The 22,648-nt window shown below is 38.3% G+C and overlaps 1 protein-coding gene across 4 annotated transcripts in view; it reads right to left on the bottom strand.

Moving 5' to 3' along the window:
- luc7l (LUC7-like (S. cerevisiae)) overlaps nucleotides 1–22,648 on the bottom strand; it is a 134,937-nt gene that overhangs the window by 92,001 nt on the left and 20,288 nt on the right. For 2 of the 4 annotated variants that reach the window (XM_073060821.1, XM_073060822.1), the window contains one exon: nucleotides 17,627–20,061. The exons of the other annotated variants lie outside the window; for them this stretch is intronic. In XM_073060821.1, the coding sequence (XP_072916922.1) occupies nucleotides 19,914–20,061 (148 nt within the window). In that variant the 3' untranslated portion in view covers nucleotides 17,627–19,913. Of the gene's footprint in view, nucleotides 1–17,626; nucleotides 20,062–22,648 lie in introns of those variants that run through there. 4 annotated transcript variants of the gene reach the window in all.

Below are 22,648 nucleotides of genomic sequence, written 5' to 3' on the forward strand. Positions count from 1 at the left end.
TCCTTGACAGATAGCTAACATGCTGCTAATGGCAGACTCAGAGCCAGGTTATTAGCATTGGTACCCAAGAGTTTTGGTCCACTTGCCTGTTGTCTCAATCAGTAAGCAACTCCACTGATGCTAATATCTTCCAACCTGTAAAAATGGGAACTGAAAGTCAGCAGACCAAACCATTTAGCTTGAGTTCAGTAAAATTGTAACACAGTTATTTCAGGGTCTACTTGAAGTTCCAGCCAACAACAGAGTTCTAAAGAACATTAACCATAGGGTCATAGCAAAAATGGTGAAAAGCTACAATGACTGGAATAAACATCTGAACTGTAAGCTAGAGTTGAACTTTGCAGATTGATAAGACTTTTCCTTTGTTTTGTTCAAGGATACAAGATGTGAAATACATCCCAAGATGTGCTGGGACACATCATCAGTGATGTAACTTTCAACATCAGACACCCTTATCCAGGTGACCCAGCCTGGGCTGACTGGGCTCTGGCTTGTGTTCCAGCAGCATTCATCCATGTTCACACCTCTCGATCAAAAGTCACCTGGAGCTTCACTCAGCAGAATCTGTGACACTCCTGAAGGCTCTTTTATTTGCAGTTCCCTTAATGTCAGGGAGAGTAGGTTCTAGCACACGAGCAGTCAGCAAAACTTCTACACCCTACCTCTCCATGCTCACATCATGCCCTCCACCTGTGTCAGGCACTGCTGTACCCACTCGTAGTATTTGGCCTCCTTGCGCTCAAATGCCTCCTCAATCGTCTTCCCAAAGGGATTGTTAGTTCTGCCATGACTGCCTGCTTCAAGGTTTCTGACAGAATGACTATTTCAGACCTCAGTGATGTTGATGCGATGAAGTCAGGGAACTTTAATTGCTTGCCAAGATCGATTTTCAGTTGCCAGTCAGACACTGCAGCAAATAAGCCAGTTAGTGATCATGGCTAGAAAGATTCGTAGATTCTTAGCATTCATTGTGTAAATGAAATTCACAGAAAATTAACTAATGAACGAATTTGACACTAAAGGTAAAATCAAGCTCTTATGACACTATAATCAAATCTACACTTCAAAGAGAAAATATCATGTTACTCTAGGAGTAACATTTCCTTAGAAAAATATCAAGTTGATAACATCAGATTGAGACACGTTTGCTGTGATTTCTGAGCAGGAATGTGTTTAGCTAGATTTGTAATTAACTAACTCCTGCAATAATTAATAGCTAGGTTGGGCAAACGTTACGAGTCACTTAAATTTTTGAATGACAGTTGTAAATTACTTAAGGTTGCTTTAAAGGAATAGCAATTATGTGGATAGCTCTATCGTATAAGAATAAAACAACAGTTTGCCCTTAAGATTTCTATCTCTGCCATCTCTAATTTTTCCTTTTCAATGTACTTTTGAAGACCTTGACCTGGAGTTACTTTGGTTCTTTGTGGGAATGGGACCAGCTCTCAGGTCCTCACGACTGGCCACTTTTTGATATCCCAAGGATATGGCCTGATTTTTGCGGCTCTGGAGACAAGCTGATTCTAGACCGGTGCCCCTGATTGAGGCATTGTGGGAGAACACAGAACATAGGGAGCAGCAGGTTAGCTGCCAGGGGTTGTGTGTCTAGAGAGCTGTGCCTTGGGGCCGACTCTCTGGGTGCAGAGCTCAGAAAAAAGGATGAAACAGATGTTTAACATTGTAAATCAATAAGCTATTTGTTACGTATCCCCTCCCATTATCTTGTGCGTGGGAGGGGGGAGCTGGGGGCACTTTGGGTTTCTAACATTTAATTGTCATTCATTCTTTGAGACACTGTTTTCATGGACGTTTGCGAAGAAAAAGAATTTCAGCATGTATATTATATACATTCCTCTAACATTAAATGTGCCTATTGAATGATATACAAGAAAACTTGAGCGTAAAATTCTGCATTGCAAAATCCATTATTTGGGTGTAAGGGACATCCGATTGCTTCCAGTGTGCCCCCCAATACCCATGAGTATGCCTTTCTGGTGCAAATACCACCACCTCATGAAGTAGCTACAGCAATGCACTCACTTGCTAAAACTAACAAGCATTTTGTACTTCCAGAGTTCATGAAAGGTGCTAAAGTCTACAAGAAGTGTTATGATAGGTACTGAAGGACTAAAAGGAATTCAAGCTTCCAGGTACTAGTGGTCATTCTACCCTGGAATTTGAGCCGACTGTGGGAAGAACAGAAAACAAATTGCTATAAGAAACATAATGAGGAGGAACACAGCTCAAAGCAGGAGGCCACATCTGCCCAGGCAGCTCAGAGAGTTACAGCAAGAACAACACTTGGGATGCTTATTTATTGTTTAAGATACAGCAGCTGCCATGACCACAACACAATGTCAAAGTAGAAGACATCTGAGAATGTTTGTGCCCTGGAAAGGAAAAATCTACAAAAAACAGTGGATACAGCCCAGTCCATCATGGCAAAGCCCTCCCATAATTGAACACATTTACAAGCATCCATCATCCAGGTCATGCTCTCTTCTCACTTATACCATCAGGCAGGAGGTACAGAAGCCTTATATCCTACACCACCAGGTTCAGAAACAGTTATTACCCTACAACCACCATGCTCCTGCACCTATGTGGATAACTTTACTCATTTCAAAGCTGGACTGACTCTACAACCTATGGACTCACTTTCAAGGATGTTGCAACTCATGTTCTCAGTACTATTTTAAAATTTATTATTTGCATGATTTGTTCTCCTTTGCATATGGGGTGTTTGTCAGTCTTCGTATGTATAGCTTTTCATAACTTGTAATTGTATTTGTATATAATTGTATTTCTTTAATTCCCTGTAAGAAAATGAATTTCAAAGTAGCATATGGTAATATACTGTATATGTACTTTGATAAAAGAACTTTGACCAGCAGCTAATGTTGGAATGGACATAGAGTGGTGATCTTAAGGTTTTAACTCTGAGACTGCAATGAAGAGAGACTTCGGTCAGAGAAAGCAAAAGGAAAGAAACGCTTTAAGTTTTTTCATTCTCTTCTTTATATCTGTTCAACTAGGACTGTAAAAATGTCAGGTAGGATAGTGGAATGCTCACCTTGTGGGATGTGGGAAGGCAGGGAGACCTCCAATGTCCCTGATGACTACAACTGCGAGAAGTGCATCCAGCTACAACTTCTAACAATTCACATTAAAGAATTGGAGCTGGAACTAGATGAACTCCGGATCACTTTGGATACTGTTGAGGTGGGAGGGAGAGAATTACCTAAACGAGGAAAGTCACTGGTTAAGTTTCTGACACTGAGTCTGCCTCTGACTTAGAAGGGAAGTGGGGAGAAGAGGCACGCTGTGATGACAGGGATTCATTAGGTAGGGGAATGGACAGGAGGTTCTGTGGGCGAGGAAGTGTTTCCCAGAAGGTACGTTGCTTCCCAGGTGCCAGGGTCTGGGATATCTGGGATGGAGTTCTCAGCGTTCTTAATTAGTGGCAGAAGTTGTGGTCCATGTAGGTACCAATGACATTGGTTGGGTGTTCAGGGAGTTAGGTGCCAAGATAAGAGACCATGGCTGTGATCTCAGGATCGGCACCCATGCCATGTGCTATGAGATCAGAACCAGGAAGATTATGCAGTTTAATATGTGGCTAGAGTTGGTGTAGGCGAGAGGGCATAAGATTTTTGGATCATTGGACTCTCTTCCAGGGACAGCTTGCACCTCAACTGGAGAGGGACTATTATATTAGTGGGAAGGTTTGCACGGTGGGGTGTAAACTAGAGTTGCAGGGGAATGAAAACCAGAGCCAGATCAGTTAGTGGAGAGGTTGTGAAGGTAAATGTTGGTAAGACCTCTTAGTTAGGAATCAAAAGGTTGAGCATGATGTGACTAGTATCCTGAGCTGCATATATTTCAAAGCAAGAAGTATAGGAAGGGTGGATAGCAGCGCTGAAGATGAGGTAACTGGTTCAAAAACAGAGAGTGTATAGTGAGGAGAGGCCATTGATAAGGCAAAATTGCAGTCAAAAGTATGAGTTGCAACATAAAGGCGGACATAAGACAAAAAGGGTGAATATGAAACTAAAGGTGTTGTGTTTGAATGTGCACAGTACACAGAATAAGGTAGATGAACTTGCAGCAGTTAAAAATTGGCAGATATGATGTGGGCATCGCTAAAACATGGCTGAGAGAAGATTATAGCTGGGAGCTTAATATCCAAGGATACACATTGCATCAGAAGCACAGGCAAGAACGCAGAGAGAGCGGTGCTGTTCTATTGGTAAAAAATGAGGTGAGATAGAGTCAGAAGGTGTTGAATTGTTGTTGGTAGAGTTAAGGAACTGCAAAGGTAAAAAGACCCTAATGGGAGTCGAATACAGACCCCCAAACACCAGTAAGGATGAGGCCTACAAATTACAGTGGGAGATAGAAAATGTATGCCAAAAGGGCAATGTTAATATAGTCATGGGGGATTTCAATATACAGGTAGACCAGGAAAATCAAATTGGCGCTGGATTCCAGGAGGGGTAATTTCTCAACTGCCTATGAGATGGATTTTAGAGCAGCTTATGGCTGAGTCCACTAGAAGATCAGCTATCCTCGACTGAGTGTTGTGCAACGAACCAGAATTGATTAGAGAGCTCAAGGTAAAAGAACCCTTTGGGGAAAGTGATCACAATATGATCGAATTTACCCTGAAATTTGAGAAGGAGAAGTTAAAGTCAGATGTATCAGTATTACAGTGGAGTAAATGGAATTACAGAGGCAAGAGAGGAGTTAGTCAGAATTAATTGGAAAAGCACACACTGGCAGGGATGACAGCAGAGCAGCACTGGCTGAAATTTCTGGAAGGAATTTAGCACAGGATATATACTGTACACCCAAAGAGGAATAAATATTCTGAAGGAAAGATGACATAACCATGGCTAACAAGTGAAGTGAAAGCCAACATAAAAGCCAAAGAAAGGGCATATAATAAGAGCAAAAATTAGTGGAAAGTTAAGAGGATTGGGAAGCTCTTAAAACCAACAGAAGACATCTAAACAAGTCATTAAGGTAAAGATGGAATAAAAAGTAAATTAGACAATAATAATACTAAAGATACCAAAACTTTCTTCATATATATGAAGTGTAAAAGAGAGGCGAGAGTGGATATCAGACCACTGGAAACCGATGCTGGAAAGGTAGTAATGGGGGACAAGAAAATGGCAGACAAACTGAGTAAGTCTTCATTGTGGAAAACACTAACAGTATGGTGGAAGTTCCAGGTGTCAGGTGGCATGAAGTATGTGAAGTGACTATAACTAGGGAGAAGGTTCTTGGGAAACTGAAAGACCTGAAGGTAGATAAGCCACCTGGACCAGATGGTGTACACCAGAGTTCTGAAAGTGGTGGCTGAAGGGATTGTGAAGGCATTAGTAATGATCTTTCAAGAATCACTAGATTCTGGAATGGTTCTGGAAGATTGTAAAATTGCAAATGCCATTCCACTCTTCAAAAAGGGAGAGAGGCAGAAGAAAGGAAACTATAGGCCAGTTAGTCTGACCTCAGTGGTTAATAGAGGTCTCCCAAATCCTCCATATCTTGTAAAAGGGCACATCTTTTCCCAGGGATCAATTCTCATTACTCTAGGTAAGAACTGATAAAGAGAGAGAAACTTAACAGAAACCTCAACTTAGCCTCCAAGATATTGGAGTCAATAAAGAATGAAGTCTCAGGGTACTTAAAGGTGCATGATAAAATAGGCCAAAGTCAGCATGGTTTTCTCAAGGGAAAATGTTGCGTGACAAATATATTGGAATTCTTTGACGAAATAACAAGCAGGATAGTCAAAGGATAATCAATTGATGTTGTGTACTTGGATTTTCAGAAGGCTTTTGACAAGGTGCCACACAAGGCTGCTTAACAAGCTATGAGCCCATGGTATTACAGGAAAGATTTAGCATGGATAAAGCAGTGGCTGATTGTCAAGAGGTAGAGTGGGAATAAAGGGAGCCTTTTCTTGTTGGTTGCCGATGACTACTGGTGTTCACAGGTGATCTTTGCTGAGAGTGGTTGCCTTTACATTATATGTCAGTGATTTGGATTATTGAATTGTTTGCAGACAATATAAAGATAGGTGGAGGTGAGGTGGACTGTTTTGTGAAAGTAGAAAGGCTACAGAAGACAGATTAGGAGAATGGGCAGAGAAAAGGCAGATGGAAGTGTGTCGGAAAGTGTATGGCCATGAACTTTGGTACAAGAAATGAAAGGGTTGACTAGTTTCTAAATGGAGAGAAAATACAAAAAAAAAGAGGTTCAGGATTCCCTGAAGCTTAATTTGCAGGTTGAGTCTGTTATGAGGAAAGCAAATGCAATACTAGCATTCATTTCAGGAGTAGAATATAAAAACAAGGATGTAACTTTGTGACTTTATATAAAGCAATGATGAGACCTCTTAGAGTACTGTGAGCAGTTTTGGGCCCCTTACCTTAGAAAGGATGTGCTGAAACTGGAGAGGGTTCAAAGGTTTACAAAAATGATTCCAGGATTAAATGGCTTCTCATACGAAAAGCATTTGATGGCTCTGGGGTCGCGTCGCACTCTCTGGAATTCAGAAGAACAAGGGGTGACCTCATTGAAACCTATCTAATGGGGAAAGGCCTTAATAGAGTGGATGTGGAGAGCATGTTTCTATGGTGGGAGAGTCTAAGACCAGAGGACACAGCCTCAGAACAGAGGGGTGTCCTTTTAGAATGGAGATGAGGAAGAAAACATTTAGCCAGAGAGTAGTGAATCTGTGGAATTCAATGTTGCAGGCAACTGTGGAGGCCAAGTCTCTATGTATATTTAAGGCAGAGATTGATAGATTCTGGATTGGTCAAGGCATGAAGAGATGCGTGAAGGAGATTGGGGCTGAGAGCAAAATTGAATCAGCAATGATGAAATGGTTGAGCAGACTTGATGGACTAAATGGCCTAATTCTGCTCCTATATCTTAAGGTCTTATAATAAATTTACTTTCACCTTTATCACTAAGACAATGAAAATTTATGCATCAGGATTAGAATCTAGTTATTATCACTGACCAATGTTGCTTTGTAATGCAGTGCAATAGATATAAAAATGCTGCAAGTTAAATAAGAACTATATTAAAAAAGCACAATAATGAGGTAGTGTTCATGGAGCACTCAGAATCTGATAGCAGAGGGGTAGAAGTCATTGCTAAAAGACTGAGCCTCCCCTAGCTCATTTAACTGCTCTCTGATGGTAGTGATGAGAAGAGGGCATAAATAAACTCCAGCCTGAGCAAGGACCTGGACCTGTTGCAAATGTCCTCCTACAACAGGTCTACAGTGAAATTAGTCTTACTGATTCTCCACTTGGCCATGGATCACCTGGACAACAGCAAATCATTTGTGAGGCTACTGCTTATTGATTACATCTCAACATTAAACACTATCATTCCCTCATTACAAGTCACAAAGTTTAAACATTCTAGTCTGCACATCCCTCTGCAACTAGATCCTTGACTTCTTCACTGGGAGATCAGTAATTGCATTGCCTCTTCGCTGACAATCAAAACAGGTGCACCACAAAAATGCATACTTAGCCTGTTTTTCTACTCTACACGTGACTCTGTAGCTAGAAATAGTTCAAACTCCATCTATAAATTTGCTGTTGGCACCACTCTTAGCAGCAAAACCTCAGATAGTGATGAAGTGGTGTACAAATGTGAGATAGATTGGCTGGTTGATTGGAGTCATAACAATAACCTTGCACTCAACATCTGCAAGACCAAGGTGGGAGAAATTGGGAGGGGTCAGTGCTGGAAAGCTTTAAGCTCCTGGACATCAACTACTCAAAAGTACATGTATGTCACCATATACAGCCCTGAGATTCATTTTCTTGTGGGCATACTCAATAAAGTCCTAATAGACTAATAACTATAGATGGTTGATCCTGGACCCAACACATTGATGCAGTCATGAAGAAGGCATGCCACCGACTGTATTTCATCAGGAGTTTGAGATTTGGTGTGTTTATTAACTCCAGCAAATTTCATGGAGAACATGCTAACTGGTTGCAGACATGGAGGCTGTAATACACAGGATCAAAAAAAAAAGCCGCAGAGGGTTGTAAACTTAGCCAGCTTCATCACGGGTACAACCTCACCACCAAAGACACCTTGAAAAGGTGCTGCCTAAAAGTGTATCCATCATTAAGTACTGTCACCATCTGGGACATGTTCTCTTCTCATTACTACCATTATGCAGCAGGTACACGAATCTGAAGACCCATACTCAGTGTTTCAGGAACAACTTCTTCCTCACTATCAGATTTCAGAATGGTCCATGGACATAACCCCATTATTCCACTTTCACACTATTTATTTATTGATTTATATTAACTTAATTTTTCACGTATTGCGGTGTACTGCTGCTACAAACATCAAATTCTATGACATGACAGTGATAATAAACCTGATTCTGATTATGCTAACACCAAGTTACAGTTTACCACATACAATGTCAAACTGACACTACTACTACTGAATAGAAGCTCAACAATTCAGTTGAAAACACAACTTTGCAAACCCAGGTGATAATCAGTAGCAATGAGAAGGCCGATCTCACAGGTATTAATCAGACTGCTTGGAGACGAGTTGCTGACCAATTTCAAAAGGTTACTGTCATAATTCATGCTCTAGGTGTGGTCTTATCGAGGTTAAGTAATTTTGTATAATTGCCATCTTTATTCTTCTATTCAAAGCTTCTTGCAATAAATAGCAAAGTTTGTTGTCAAATGCACGTGTATTGAAAAAACTTGCTTGCAGCAGCATTACAGACACAAAGCACTATATATGCAGCATTCACAAGAGAAGCAAACTAAACAGATTATAATCAATTTGTACAAAAAAAGAACACAATTAGAAGAAAAAGGTGATCATTTTGCCAATCTAATGATTAGAGTTGTTCCAGTTGGTTCAAGAACTGGACAGTCTTTCCTAAATGCCCGCTGTACCTACATATGTTAGCTTTAAGTGGCTCAGGTGCAAGGATAACTAGGTCTCCTTGAACACCATCAATACCCAATTCCAAAATAGTTAGCATTACTGTTTTTCTTACCAAGGTGACTTAACTCACATTGTTGTAGTCTCTTCCAAGACAGGTAGGGCCTGCACAAACAATGCAGTTTGCATCTCACATGGAGGGGAATAATATCCTCATCCTGTTTGCTTAACTTACACAGGAGAGCTTAAACTAGAATGGCTGGAAGATAGGAATCACAACAGGTGGTAGGGTTGAGGGTGAGGTGGTATAACAAGATTAAAAGGACAACAAAGGTGAAACTAATAAATATGCTGGGACCGATGTGCTTATTACAATGCTAGGATTATTATGGGCAAGAAGGATGAGTTTAAGAGATTGGTAAGTATAGGGAAGAGGCTGAAGAGCATGACCTCCAAGGTGGTTATCTCTGGACTACTCCAAATACTGTGTAACACACATAAAATGCTGAAGGAACTCAGCAGGCCAGGCAGCATCTACAGAAAAGAGCACAGTCAATGTTTTGGGTCCAGTCCCTTTGGCAGGACAATCAGGGCAGGATTAGGATAATAGTACTGATGAATGAGTCGCTGAAATTATAAAAGGGCAGGGTTTCAGATTTCTGGATCATTGGGATCTCTTCTGGGGAAGGTATGACATGTACAAAAAGGTTGGGTTACAGCTGACCTGACCCCAAGGAAGACTAATATCCTTGTGAGCAGGTTTGCAAGAGCTGCTGGGAAGGGGTTAAAGTTGGCAGGGGGATGGGAACTGGAATGATGTGGCTGAGGAAGGGGCAGTTGGTGTAGACGTTGTTGCACTGTGTAGCGAGTCTAAGGATGGACAGGCAGATAATACAGCAAAGTTGCAGACAGTGGGATGAATTGAAGTGTTACATGGGGGCAAAATCAAAAGGGTGATGAATTCAGGACCGAATGTATTCTATTTGAATGCTCACAGTATATGGAATAAGGTATATTATCTTATAGCAAAATTAGACATTGGCAAGTATGATATTATAGGCATCACTGAGTCGTGCCTGAAAGATGATCATAGTTGGGAGCTTAATATCCAAGGATGCACATTGTATTAAAAAGTCAGGGGAAGGGTGGTTCTGTTGGTAAAAATTGAAATCAAATCCTTAGAAAGAGGTGACCGTAGAAATCTTGTGACAGATTTGAGAAACTACAAAAGTAAAAAGATCCTGATGCAAGTTATATAGTACAGCACAGTACAGGCCCTTTGGCACACAATGTTGTGCCGGCCCTTAAACCCTGCCTCCCATAACCCCCCCCCCCCCCCACCTTAAATTCCTCCATATACCTGTCCAGTAGTCTCTTAAATTATATGCAGGGCCCCAAGCAGTAACCAGAATGTGGGATTAAAATTTCAATGAGAAATAGAAAAGGCATGTAATAAGGGCAGTTATGATAAATATGGGGTATTTCAATATGCAGGTAAACTGGGAAACTCAGGTTGGTGCTGCATCCCAAGAAAGGGAATTTGTAAATTCCTACAAGATGGCTCTTTAGAGCAGCTTGGTTAAGTCCACTAAGGGAGAAACAATTCTGGGTTGGGTGTTGAGTACTGAATGAGATTTGATTAGGGAGTTTAAGGTAAAGGAACCCTGGGAGGCAGTGATCATATGATAGAACTCAGCCTACAGTTTGAGAGGAAGACAAGGTCAGATGCTATATATCTGCAAGAAAATGTTTGAGCCCTTTGCAATTACCTGGTTTTCACATTAATTACTCATAAAATGCAGTAACCACGTAAATCACAATAAGACAAATACAATCTGCCTAAACAAATATCACACGAACAATTGTACTTTTCGTCAGTACCGAGTACACCATTTAAGCAATCACAGTCCAGGTTCAAAAAAGTAGTGAACATCTGTGGTAATGCCTTCTGCAAAAGCTATTTTGGAGTCAGGTGTTCCAATCAATGAGATTGGTGGTGTGGATTGTAGAGGCACCCTGCCCTATATTTTTAAAAAAACTCAAAAGTCAGATTACTGAGTGCTCTTCTCAAGAAAGGGCTACTCATGTGCACCATGCCTCAATCAAAATAACTTTCGGGGGACCTTAGAATTGTAGAGATGCATGAAGCTGAAAATGTTACAAAAGCATTTCTAAAGACCTGAGTGTTCATCAGTCCACAGTAAGAGAAATTGTCTACAAGAAATTTCAGTACTGTTGCTACTTTCTCTAGGAGTGGGCATCCTGCAAAGATCATACCGACAGCACAACATGCAATGCCGAAGAGGTGAAAGAGAGTCCAAGGGTAATAGCAAAAGACGTGCAGAAATCTCTAGAATTGCTGAAGTCTCTGTTCATGTGTCCACTAAGGAAAATATTGAACAAGAATGGTGTTCATGGAAAGACACTATATAGGAAACCACTGCACTCCAAAAACTAAAAAAAAATGCTGCACATCTCAAATTTGCAAAAGACCGCCTGTATGTTCCACAACACTTCTGGGGCAATTTTCTGTGCAGATGAGACAAAAGTTGAGCTATTTGGCACAGATGCACACCTCTGTGTTTGGAGAAAAAAGGGCATTGCAGACTAACTGCAAAACCTCATACCAACAGTGAAACATATGGGAAGGGTATAGTGGTTTGGGGCTGATTTGCTGCCGCAGGGCCTTGATAGCTTGCAATCACTGAGGCGAATCCAAATTTTATCAAGGTATTTTACAGGAGAATGTCAGAGTAGCAGCCCATAGAAGCTAGATAATGCCACAAATGACCCAAAGCACAAGAGTAAATCAGTAACAGCATAGTTTAAGAACATTCATGTTTTGTAATGCCCAACTCAATGTCCAGACCCTAGTCCAATTGAGATGCTATGGCATGACCTGAAGAGGATGTTCATGCAAGGCATCCCAGAAATATCAATGAACTGAGTTTTGTATGGAGGAATGGTCTAAAATTCCTCTTTGCCAGTGTGCAAGTCTGATCAGCTACAGGAAAAGTTTTGTGGAGGTTGATGCTGCCAAAGGGGTTCTGCCAGTTGTTAACTATAAGGGTTCACATACTTTTTCCAGCCCGGACTGTGAATGATTAAACAATGCGTTCAATAAAGACATGAAAAGTACAATTGTTTGTGTGTTATTAGCTTAGATGGATCATGTTTGTCTATTATTGTGACTTGGATGAAGATCAGACCACATTTTGAGTAATGCAGAAAACCAGGCAATTTATATTCTTATACTTTTTTAAAAACATCCCAATACCGTACTTAATACATTGATTTATGAAGGCCAATGTGTCAATAGTTTGTTTTAAGGCCCTATCTACCTGTGACACCACTATAAAGGCATCATGAATCTGTATTCAGATTAATCTTCTGCACTCCTTGGTGCCCCACCGCTAACCATCTAAGACCTACCATGATTGGTCCTCCCAAAGTGCAACAGTCTGTATTAAATTCCATCTGCCACTTCTCAGCCCATTTTTCCAGCTGGTCCAGATCCCGCTGCAAGCTTTGAGTCTTCCTCACTGTCAACTAGACCCTAAATCTTGGTGTTATCCACACATTTGCTAATCCAGATTACCACATTAACATCCAGATCGTTGATACAGATGACAAACAGTAGCAAACCCAGCACCAGCCCCCACAGCATATCATTAATCAGAGAGGCAATCATTTACAACCACTGTGGCTTCTTCCAGGAATCCAATGCTTAATACAATTTACTACCTCATCTTGAATACCAAGCCACTGAACTTTGACCATCTCCCATGTATGACCCTTTAAAAGGTCTCGCTGAAGTCCATTAGACAGGATGCACCACCTTGCCCTCATGAATTCTTCTGTTAACTTCCTTGAAAACTCAGACTGGTTAGACTCAACTTACCGTGCACAAAGCCATGTTGACTATACCTTGGATTTCCAGAGAAGAATCTGAATTAGGGGAAATCAAATTATAACAGAATAAGACAGGAGCTAAGTGGCATTGATTGGTTAAATGTTCTGTTGGGCAAGGCCTCGACTGACATGTAGGAGTTGTTTAAAGATCAGCTGATCAGAAATCAGGAATAGCACGTTCCAGAAAAGACAAGAATGGTAAAGGAACATTGGATGACCTGAGAGATCCTAAATTTAATCAGGAAGAAAAAGAAAGCCTTAGGACACTTAAACCAGACAGGATCCTTGTGGATCCATTCTGCCACATTGTACAGAATGTAGAACTTCTGTTAAGAATTCTGTCAAAGAACTCTAACAGAATATCCAAGGTTCATGGACAGAGCATGGACATTATCTTTCATAATCTTTGCATATGATTTGAACAGAAGAACAATCAATTCAGCAGTAATATTTGAAATTAATTTGCAAATAATTTGAACAGGAATATCACATTTGTTGCACCATCAACACCACTAAAATAGATTTAACCATGGACACTTTGAGGTTTGAGAACATACTATGCACTTACTCCATTGCTCAACTTTCAAGGTCAAAACACACCAGCCTGTGCATACTTCCTTAATTCATTAAAGCTTTAGCTCTGCCTCTCCACCATATTTTCCATATTGAAATGACAATATTTTTGTAGTATTTAATTGGTTGGAATGCATTTTGTGGCGTAATAAGGATAAGGAAGTCATTTGTAAATGGAAGTTTACTTTTTTTATATCACAGAAAACAAACTGAATGGGTAGAAGAGCAAAGAAATCACTTTAACAAGACATTAAAAGTAGCACTGAAGGCAACAATGTAAAGAAAATGCTAACAATGGGGTTTATTTCCAGGGTTTTGGAATTGAAAATAATGTTAAACATATCAAATCTTGATCAAGTTCCATTGAAGGGTTCTGCTTTCCCAACTATGCATTATAACACACACACATACTGGAGAATACACAAATATGCTGCACAGGACAGCATCTGAATTAAGGTCACAACAACCAGGAAAGATTGTAAAGGAATGAATAATTCCTTTAGAGAAGACTTTGAGGTAACCACTGGAACCATTAAGAGTGGGACATGTGTGGTGCATACTTACAAGCTGGTCCAAAATTAAATACATACATAACACAAAACAGCTAATCAATCCATTAGTGAAATAAAGAATTGTTAAAATGTGGAACTTACCAATACAAAAAGCAATTGAGGCAAATACACGGCATACGTTCTCAAGTGCTAAATTTGCATAATAAAACAATATATGATGGATGGCTGAGATAATGGGAGAGCTGAGTATTACATCAACTGAAACTAGTCTAACTGAAAAGATAATAAAGTTCAGGACAATATAATGTAATTATGACCTTGTGCATGGAATGATGTATTTCTATTCTCCAGGTTTCCATCCTTCAATCCTCCCCGACACTCCCACATCCATTGTGGGAGCAAGGGGAGGGATCAAAACTGAGACAATTGCTCCCTGGGAGTTCAAAATAATGCAAATTGCACACCTCTCACAATTTTCCATTCTTCTTTCAGAGTTGTTAGAAATTGACTGGACACAACTTACTTGCCGCTTCTCAAATTAGCCCACCTTCTATTGACTGTAATAACCTAACCCCCCCTTGCCCTTGATTTAATATTGAAATGAACAGGTTTAAATCAAACTATGTACAAATTAAAACAGTGCTTTATTACATTATGTGAACTGCCACTTAATTAAACTATTTCACTATAGTTTAACCAGGTTTATTTAAAATGCTACATTCCAAATATAAGACTCAAATATGTCTATCACCTGTGACAAATGTTGCCTCAAATTATGGGTTCCAGTCTTAAGTGATCTGAGCACATAACCTCGCATTAAGATACAGGATAAAATGTTCAAAGTACAAAAGAGTCGAGTTTACAGAACTCGAGAAGATGGGGCTAGAAGTCTTATTTTCTTGCCAGTTCTAGCCCTATCTCCTGTACTTGTGTAAACATGGAACATTTATATCCTATAGCTTAATGTTTGCGTAATTAACTGCATTTATTCAAAATCCTTAAGTTTCAAGATGCATAACGTTACTTGTTGAGCTAGTGTAAAGGAACTCTGACACTGAAGTTTAAGGGTGGAACAACTGGATAGTTTACTTCAGAACTCCATCACACCTAGGATGAGTGTAGTATCAGTAAGGGGAACTCATGAGGCAGAATCAGGACCTGGAAATATTTATCTTGCTCTATAAATAGTGCATTACTCATGAAAATAAGGACAAGTCTGCCAGAGGAAAGCTGCTTATGCTAGATGGCATTTCAGAATAAGACCAAGGGCTGTTCGCAAATGCAAGAAGGGAAACACTAGCATCATAGGTCAGAAAGATGGGGCACATTATAGCATTTTACCTGTGTCCTCTTCTGCGGCTGCACTGAAATCCACCATAAATTAGAATAATATCTACTTTCTTGGATGAACATTGGATTTTCCAACTTGAGCTAAATTGAACTTTAATCATTTACTACTCTGATCATGTTGTTTTCCCTTTTGTCTTGCTAATGGTCAGCTCTCCTGCTCCTCATCACCTGAACTTGTTTTCATTTGGGTTTTTGTCGTGCACTTTACCTCTCTCCCAGCTCTGGTCTTCCCTCCTCTTCCAGATCCTAACCTCTATACGCCTTATCACAAACATTGACTGGTTTCGCTTTCCACAAATTCTGCTTGAGTGGCTGAGTTTTTACCACATTTGGTTTTTATTTCAGAAATATATAATTGTACTGATGCCACAGATATGGTCTTTGATTCTTTAGTCAGTGTAAACATATCCCCTTCAGAATTTCATTCAGTCCATGATATCACCTTACATTAATTTAAATGCCCTCACTCACTCCCCCTCTCCATCACAGATGCATTGATAAAGTGGGCTGTCACCAGCATGTCCCGAATAATACAGGTCATGCAAGATAATTCTGTATTCTATTTCACAGAAGTGGTGCTTAAGCTTGTCTGCTGCCTACTGCATAATGGCTCGAAAATAACATTGTGACCTAGGATCAATATAATCGTGAACATAGTACCCAATTTTGAATATGAACGCAAGGGGAAATCAAGAACTTTGGAGACAATTTTACTACAATAGTGAATAGAAAACTGAGCAAAGATATACACAAAGTAATAGGTAATCTATTCAGTTCCTTGCATCTGTGTTAATATTTACTGGGGTTTGATACAAGCTATTTACTTGTGTGACTTTCATAACTCTGATAACATGGACTATCAAAATTCTATTGGTTCTGTTATTATTTTAAAACAGTCCAGATTCAGAAATGTTACAAAAAAAAAGACATCCTGACAGCAGTGAATATAAACCCTAACTAAAACTTCATACAATCCACAGTGTTACTATTAAATCTGCTTTTAAATAATTTGTTACTGGTGTATATGGGGAAATCTTGTGTTTATCCCCATTGTCCTGTTCAATCCATTTACCTCCTTTCAATTTATCTCACGGCAGGAGCGCTATTAATTTACCTAGTGTTTTAACTAAGATCATAACACATGGGAGCAAAATTAGGCCATTCAGCCCATTGACTCTGCTGTCACACCATAATAGCTTAATTATCCCTGTCAACCCCATTCTCCTGTCTGCTCCATGTACCTGTTACCACCCTGATTAATCAAGTATCTATCAACTTCCACATTAAATATATCCAATAACTTGGCCTGCACAGCTGTCTGTGGCAATGAATTCCAGATTCATCATCCTCTGGATAAAGAAAATTTTCCTCATCTGTTCTAAATAGATATCCCTCTGAGGCTGTGGCTCTGGTCTGAAAGAAACAAGTCCTTTGATTTATTTACGTAGATCTTTGCCCTTGAGGTTGCACTTTGATTTTAACGATCTTTGGCCATTTTCAACATGGGTGAGACTATTTTAATTTCCTTTTGATTTGTGCTTCCTTCTTTTGGTTTCCAAAACCCCTTCATTTTCTCAGTTATTCAACTTTGTTTCTTTTAATTGTGTTACTTTTCAGAAGATGATGCCTTATATTTTCCTTACTCTTCCTCCTTTATACTGCAGTGAAGGCATACTCCAAACAGTAAAGTGCTAACACACTTCAATTACTTCCCACCTCCCCCCCCTTTGTAAACCTCCACAGTGTTTTCTATGTCTCCAAAGTACATCTGCTTCAGTCTGTACCTTTCAATTTAAAAATAAAATCCATATTCAGTCACAGCAAATGGTCAGGATGAAAGTTAACAAATCCCACTCTGGTGCTAGCTCCTCATCCTCCTGACTCCATATCCTACTTTCTTCAATGAAAACTGCAACTCAAATTCTTTAGTTACCATAGGCTAGGACTTGAATTACAACCTTTCTTCATCTGTTAACTCAGATTTCCACTGTCACGAAACTCTACAAGCTACAACTGCATGATAGCAATCAGGCAAGAAGAATTGTAGCAGGAATATTCAATAAAAGGTAGCTGAAAAAAATTAGTAAACGCTAGCAGAACTAACAGGAACATTAGAGGGGCACAAACGACTGAAAAATAAAAATCCAGATAGAATGGAATTAAATAACCTGACATTAATTAAACACTCTCTTTATTGTAAGGATAGACAAAATTAAAGCTAAACTTCCCTAATGCCCCCCCCCCCCCGAAGAAAGGAAAGAGCAAATGTCTTATGTGGAAAAAGCAAAGAATACAAATATAGACGAATAAAACTATTTTACATTCTTTAGGCCTGTATTGCTGAAGTTTCCAATCACATATTGTTAGAATGTGTAACAAAATCTTAAGAGTCCTCTACATTTCATTGAATTACCTGAACATTTGGGACTGAACATATTTTACACCAAATTCTGAAACTCAAGCATCAAATCATAATGGAATGCAGTTCACTGTTGAATAAATTTCAAACAGTTTAAATTTACGAAGTCATAGTTAACACTGAAAAATTGATTTCTGCATTTGGTATGAGTGATTTTACAATCTTAAAGACACTTAATAGGTGATGTAAATTACAACTGCTCCAGTAAAGGAAAGGTTGCCAGCTTTGTTCAGTAGATCCAGATTACAATCTTGTCAGGACTGGAAAATCTAAATCAAAGTGGCAATAAAAAAAACTATTTTAGATATCAGAACCAAATCAAGAGGAGAGTTTGGTACGCTGAAAAATAGTATGCAGGCATTACCCACTTTAAATTTTGGCAATATGGAACAGCCAACAATTACAGACACTTCAAACTATTTGTACAACTTTGTAAGATTGAGGCCAGAATGGATAGTTAACCATTACCCTTTATTGAAGAGAGCATATTTTCGGTATTGTATATTTAAAAAATATACAGAACTATTGTGCTGCTTCATGCAGTTCATAAAGGCAAGTGGAATGTTCAGTGTCTTTTTTTTATAAATTGATAAACGTAACTGAAAAAACCTATTTAACCCTCAGTAAAAGTAAAAGAATGAATTGTAGATTTTATTGATGGACAAATTCAAACTCCAATTAACAAGTGCAATGTATCAATTCACTTTTAATGGACATTTAAATATTATTTCTATAATGAAACTTACAAAATAGCACACATACTTAGAAAGTTATAAGTTAGTTATGATTCTCTTGTATCAAAATCTGCAACAAGTTAAATGTATAGTTACAAATTTTTTCCAAATCCATCAGTAAAATCTCAGTGAGGGTGACAAATTAAGTTGCTACCCTACTCTCGGTATTAAAAGCTGTTAACAAATTCCACAATTGCTGCCTTTGTTCTGAACCAAGCAAGAGGAAACCACTTATAATTATGATCTGAACTGAATAGTAGAACTATAGAAGGTGTGTTGCTTAAGCTGGAACCTTCCAGTTTTAATATTCCAAAATAAACATCTAAAAATCATGGAATTTACCAGGAAATGCATAAAGTTAACTACTACTTTATACCTAACATCAGCTGGTACGTGCAATGGATTATGTACAGTTAGTAGATGAGTTATACTGCAACTAGATGTTATGAACTTCACAGAGACATGCTTTCAACTGCATAAGTAACCTGCAGCTTTTCTCATAATAAAAGGATTCCAAATAAATTCATAAGTGTCAAAGAACTAACGGGCAGTTTAAACTATGGCTTTAAATCAAGTTAGGGGAGATAAAATGATAGTTGATGTGATGCTCAGCTTTCAAGATCTCACACTTCAGTGCACTGAGTAATTTACATCACTCATAATATTCAAATTAAACAACATTAGTGATGCAAAATAACAGTTGCAATATTGAAATGATGATAACTTTTTGACACCAATAGGTAATGGTGTCAAAAAGTCCTTTTACAGGGAGATTTACTTTAAAGTATCTTGCATTTAAGAGAAAATTATTGAATTTTTTTGTAACACGAAGTAGCTCTCAAAATAAATTCACTAACTTAACCTGGAGCTTGGGTTGTAATATTAACCTGTACAATCATACAAATATACTGCACCAACAAAAATATTAAAAAGTTAGACAAAATTATTTTTCATAAAGTGAAAATATTCACTTGAATATTTCACTGGCTTCTTGCCCTCTCATCTAATGAATGGCCACAGAAACACTGAAAAAATATTAATGGTATTTGATTTTGTGGGTCATATAATGAGGTTGTAGCATACAATCTGAAGAACTCCATCAGTAGTTAATCAGTTATAAAGTTCTTGTATCTCATTAAGCTGACATGAACTTATTTCATTGCAGAGACCAAATTACTAACTAAACAGGTACTTACTAGAAAAATTTCATGTTGGTTCCAAAGATGGTCAGTTTTTAAAAGAAACTACTTGCTTATTTTATTTCTTTTATAAATAAACTGCAGAGGAAATCTTGAAACACCAATGGAAAAATAAATGCATTCCTACATCTATGAAATTTTCTCTGCCAAAATGAAGCACTACATGGCAGGAATATATAAACAAGAGAAATTCAAAAGGGTTTTAAAATATTTTCAGTTTTACATGAACTTTTTTGATTCAGTCAATACTTCAGATTTCACCAGCCTCCCTTTCTTCAGGACTTGTTGCATTTAATTCTGACTTCCCATTTGTACTTTCATGTTTCCTTTCTGCCGAACTCTTCTCCTTTCGATCCTTATCTCTTGATTTTTCCCTAGAAGATCGATCCTGTGAAGACCTTGAAAAACAACACTTTTATTTAATACAAACCTCTATTATTTCAGCTGCCAAGTCGGCCCACAAGGCAAACTCTCCAAAAGATGCTGTATGCAGCTATGTAGTTTGACTCCATTTCAACCCTGATGCAAACCAGCTGAGATGATACAATTGTTGGTGCATCTGAAAGAAGAGATCAAAATGTTCCTTTCGACCAGCGAGGAACACTTACTGGAAGTGCACAGGTTAAGTGACCTGGTACAGCTTTCCCATCTCTTTTAACTTGATGAACAGTCTGCTAAGATCAAAGCTAACAATTCAGAATATTGTATGAAAAAAAGTGTAATGGAATGGATAGAATGAACAAAGTTAAGAGAAATTTTGAATGTGAAATAGGAAATAGTGGTGAAAAAAGACAGAATATTTTAATTTTGTTTTTAAATTAAAGATTACATTATATTTGTTTCAGCTTAATACTAGATAGCACTATAATAAGGCTATTTTTTATTTGGGGATAATTAGCTATCTTACATGGTTTTGAATTTTTATGCTTTTTTGATGAGTACGGTTGCTGGTTTTATTAGTGCTCATCTAAACAAGAATTTCCAATTATTAACACAGAACTTCACTCAAGGGTTTTCAACCAAATGAAAAAAGACAATATTATCAACTGAGGACTAATTAAAGCCCTTCTGTAATTACTCCTTTAATAAGATCTTCATTATCAATTGCAAACACATTTTGTTTCCTCCTCCACTGACTCTTTTCACCACGTTCATGTCACTGACCAGTACCCTGCAAACAAGATTGCTGCATGATCTATAAAAGCATTTTCGAAAACATGCAGCACCAAACTGAATCAAATTGTAAATTTAGCATGGTTGACATCCACTGAGTGCAGGGTTTTATTGATGGGGAAGTATGAAAAGAACAATTTTCCAAGTGGGTGCTTTTCATTTTTAAATTAGTTAATGTCCCCAAAAATTCAAGCCCTAATTATGTATAACACTGAGTGGTGAGTCATACACTAGAAAGGGTGTCAATTTAATGTCACTTGGCAAGCTTAGAGCAGTCATCAGGATTATTCTGATTACATTCCTTGCACTGATTTTTTTACATTTTCACTGTAAATGAAAAAAATCAAGAATTTTGAAACCTAATGAATGAACCCATCCAAGGGGTTTGTTAATCATTAAGACACCACTTTGGTGATGGGGACAGATCAGTTTTTCTGTACTTGAATTAATTGATATGGCATTGGAAATACTGATCCTCTTAGCAATAAAATTGTTGAAGAGGCCCTACAGAACAACACTGAAATCTGATCGTTTCATAAGTCTATTCAAAAGTAGTAATAGCTTTTAAATCATTTCCCATCCTCCCTACCCCTCTCCCCACTTCCAAATTCCTTTCCACAGCTCTGCTTTCCAATTTCCGTAATGATACCATTGCTACTTCTGTACATGCCCCACATTTCTCTCCCCCACCTCTTATTGCTGTGTCCTACTCATTTCCCCCAAATCATTTCTTCTGTCACTTTCCTTTCCTACTGCACTCAGTGTTCTTTCTCCTGTGTTCACTATCCTTCCCTTGTCCTCTCTATGTACTCTATTGCTTCTCTCCTTCTGCCACTTTCCAGCCAGTATCATTTTTGCATCTTTCATCCACACATCCAAAAATCTTTAATTCTGTTCCTTCTATCCAGATTACAATGCAAAATCCACCAAAATGGTACATGGAATTTAACACTTTCCAAATACTTTCTTGCAATTAAAATGAAGCTTCTAGGATCACTTATAAATCAATCCCTTGCAAAGGAAGATGCTCTTGATGAAATGTAAACAGTGAAGCTGATCAGTCTGAATGCAAATTATACAAAAGATTTCGATAACTAAAGTAAAAAGAGTTAGGTTAAAATGATTGTTTTATAAAATGCTTGACAAATTTACATGTTTCTTGATTTGTCTCCCCCTCCCCACCCCCAACCCTACCCCCAAAACCTACAGCTTACCTAACAGAAGTTTGCATGGTTTATTGCATAATTAGAGAATGCAATTTTAAAAAGGTTAATTCTGAGAAAATACTCATAAGAAATGTTTAACTAATCACAAATAGGTTTCTCAATCACAGCAAAATTAATTTGTGCTGGTGGTGGTAACTAGTTTAACTTTATCCATATTTCTCAGTTACATTTCTTGAATAAGGCTAAAAAGACACTCACACATAATGACAACACATCAAACCCATCACTATAGTCTAATCCCCCTAAGGGGAAGGTAAGTTAATTGGAAAGACTGTTTTACAATTCTAAGAGCATGGATCGATCTTTGATGGAACAGCTGAACCTTGGAAAAAGCTACGAATCTCCAACTATTAAATACAACAAATCACACATGAATAACTGGTTAGATCTTCAATTACGACGATCAGGTAAATAATTCTGCCGACATTTTACAAACATAACCTGTGTTCAGGGTCATTGTATACAGATTCCTCTTAAAATCCATACCAACATTAAAAATTAATACAAATAAAATATGTAGCTAACTGCACAGGTTATATTCAGTCATAAAAGGGGTTATAACCTGTTGCAGTCTTAACACAGAATT

The sequence above is a fragment of the Hemitrygon akajei genome, chromosome 11, assembly GCF_048418815.1.
Source record: "Hemitrygon akajei chromosome 11, sHemAka1.3, whole genome shotgun sequence".
Taxonomy (NCBI): domain Eukaryota; kingdom Metazoa; phylum Chordata; class Chondrichthyes; order Myliobatiformes; family Dasyatidae; genus Hemitrygon; species Hemitrygon akajei.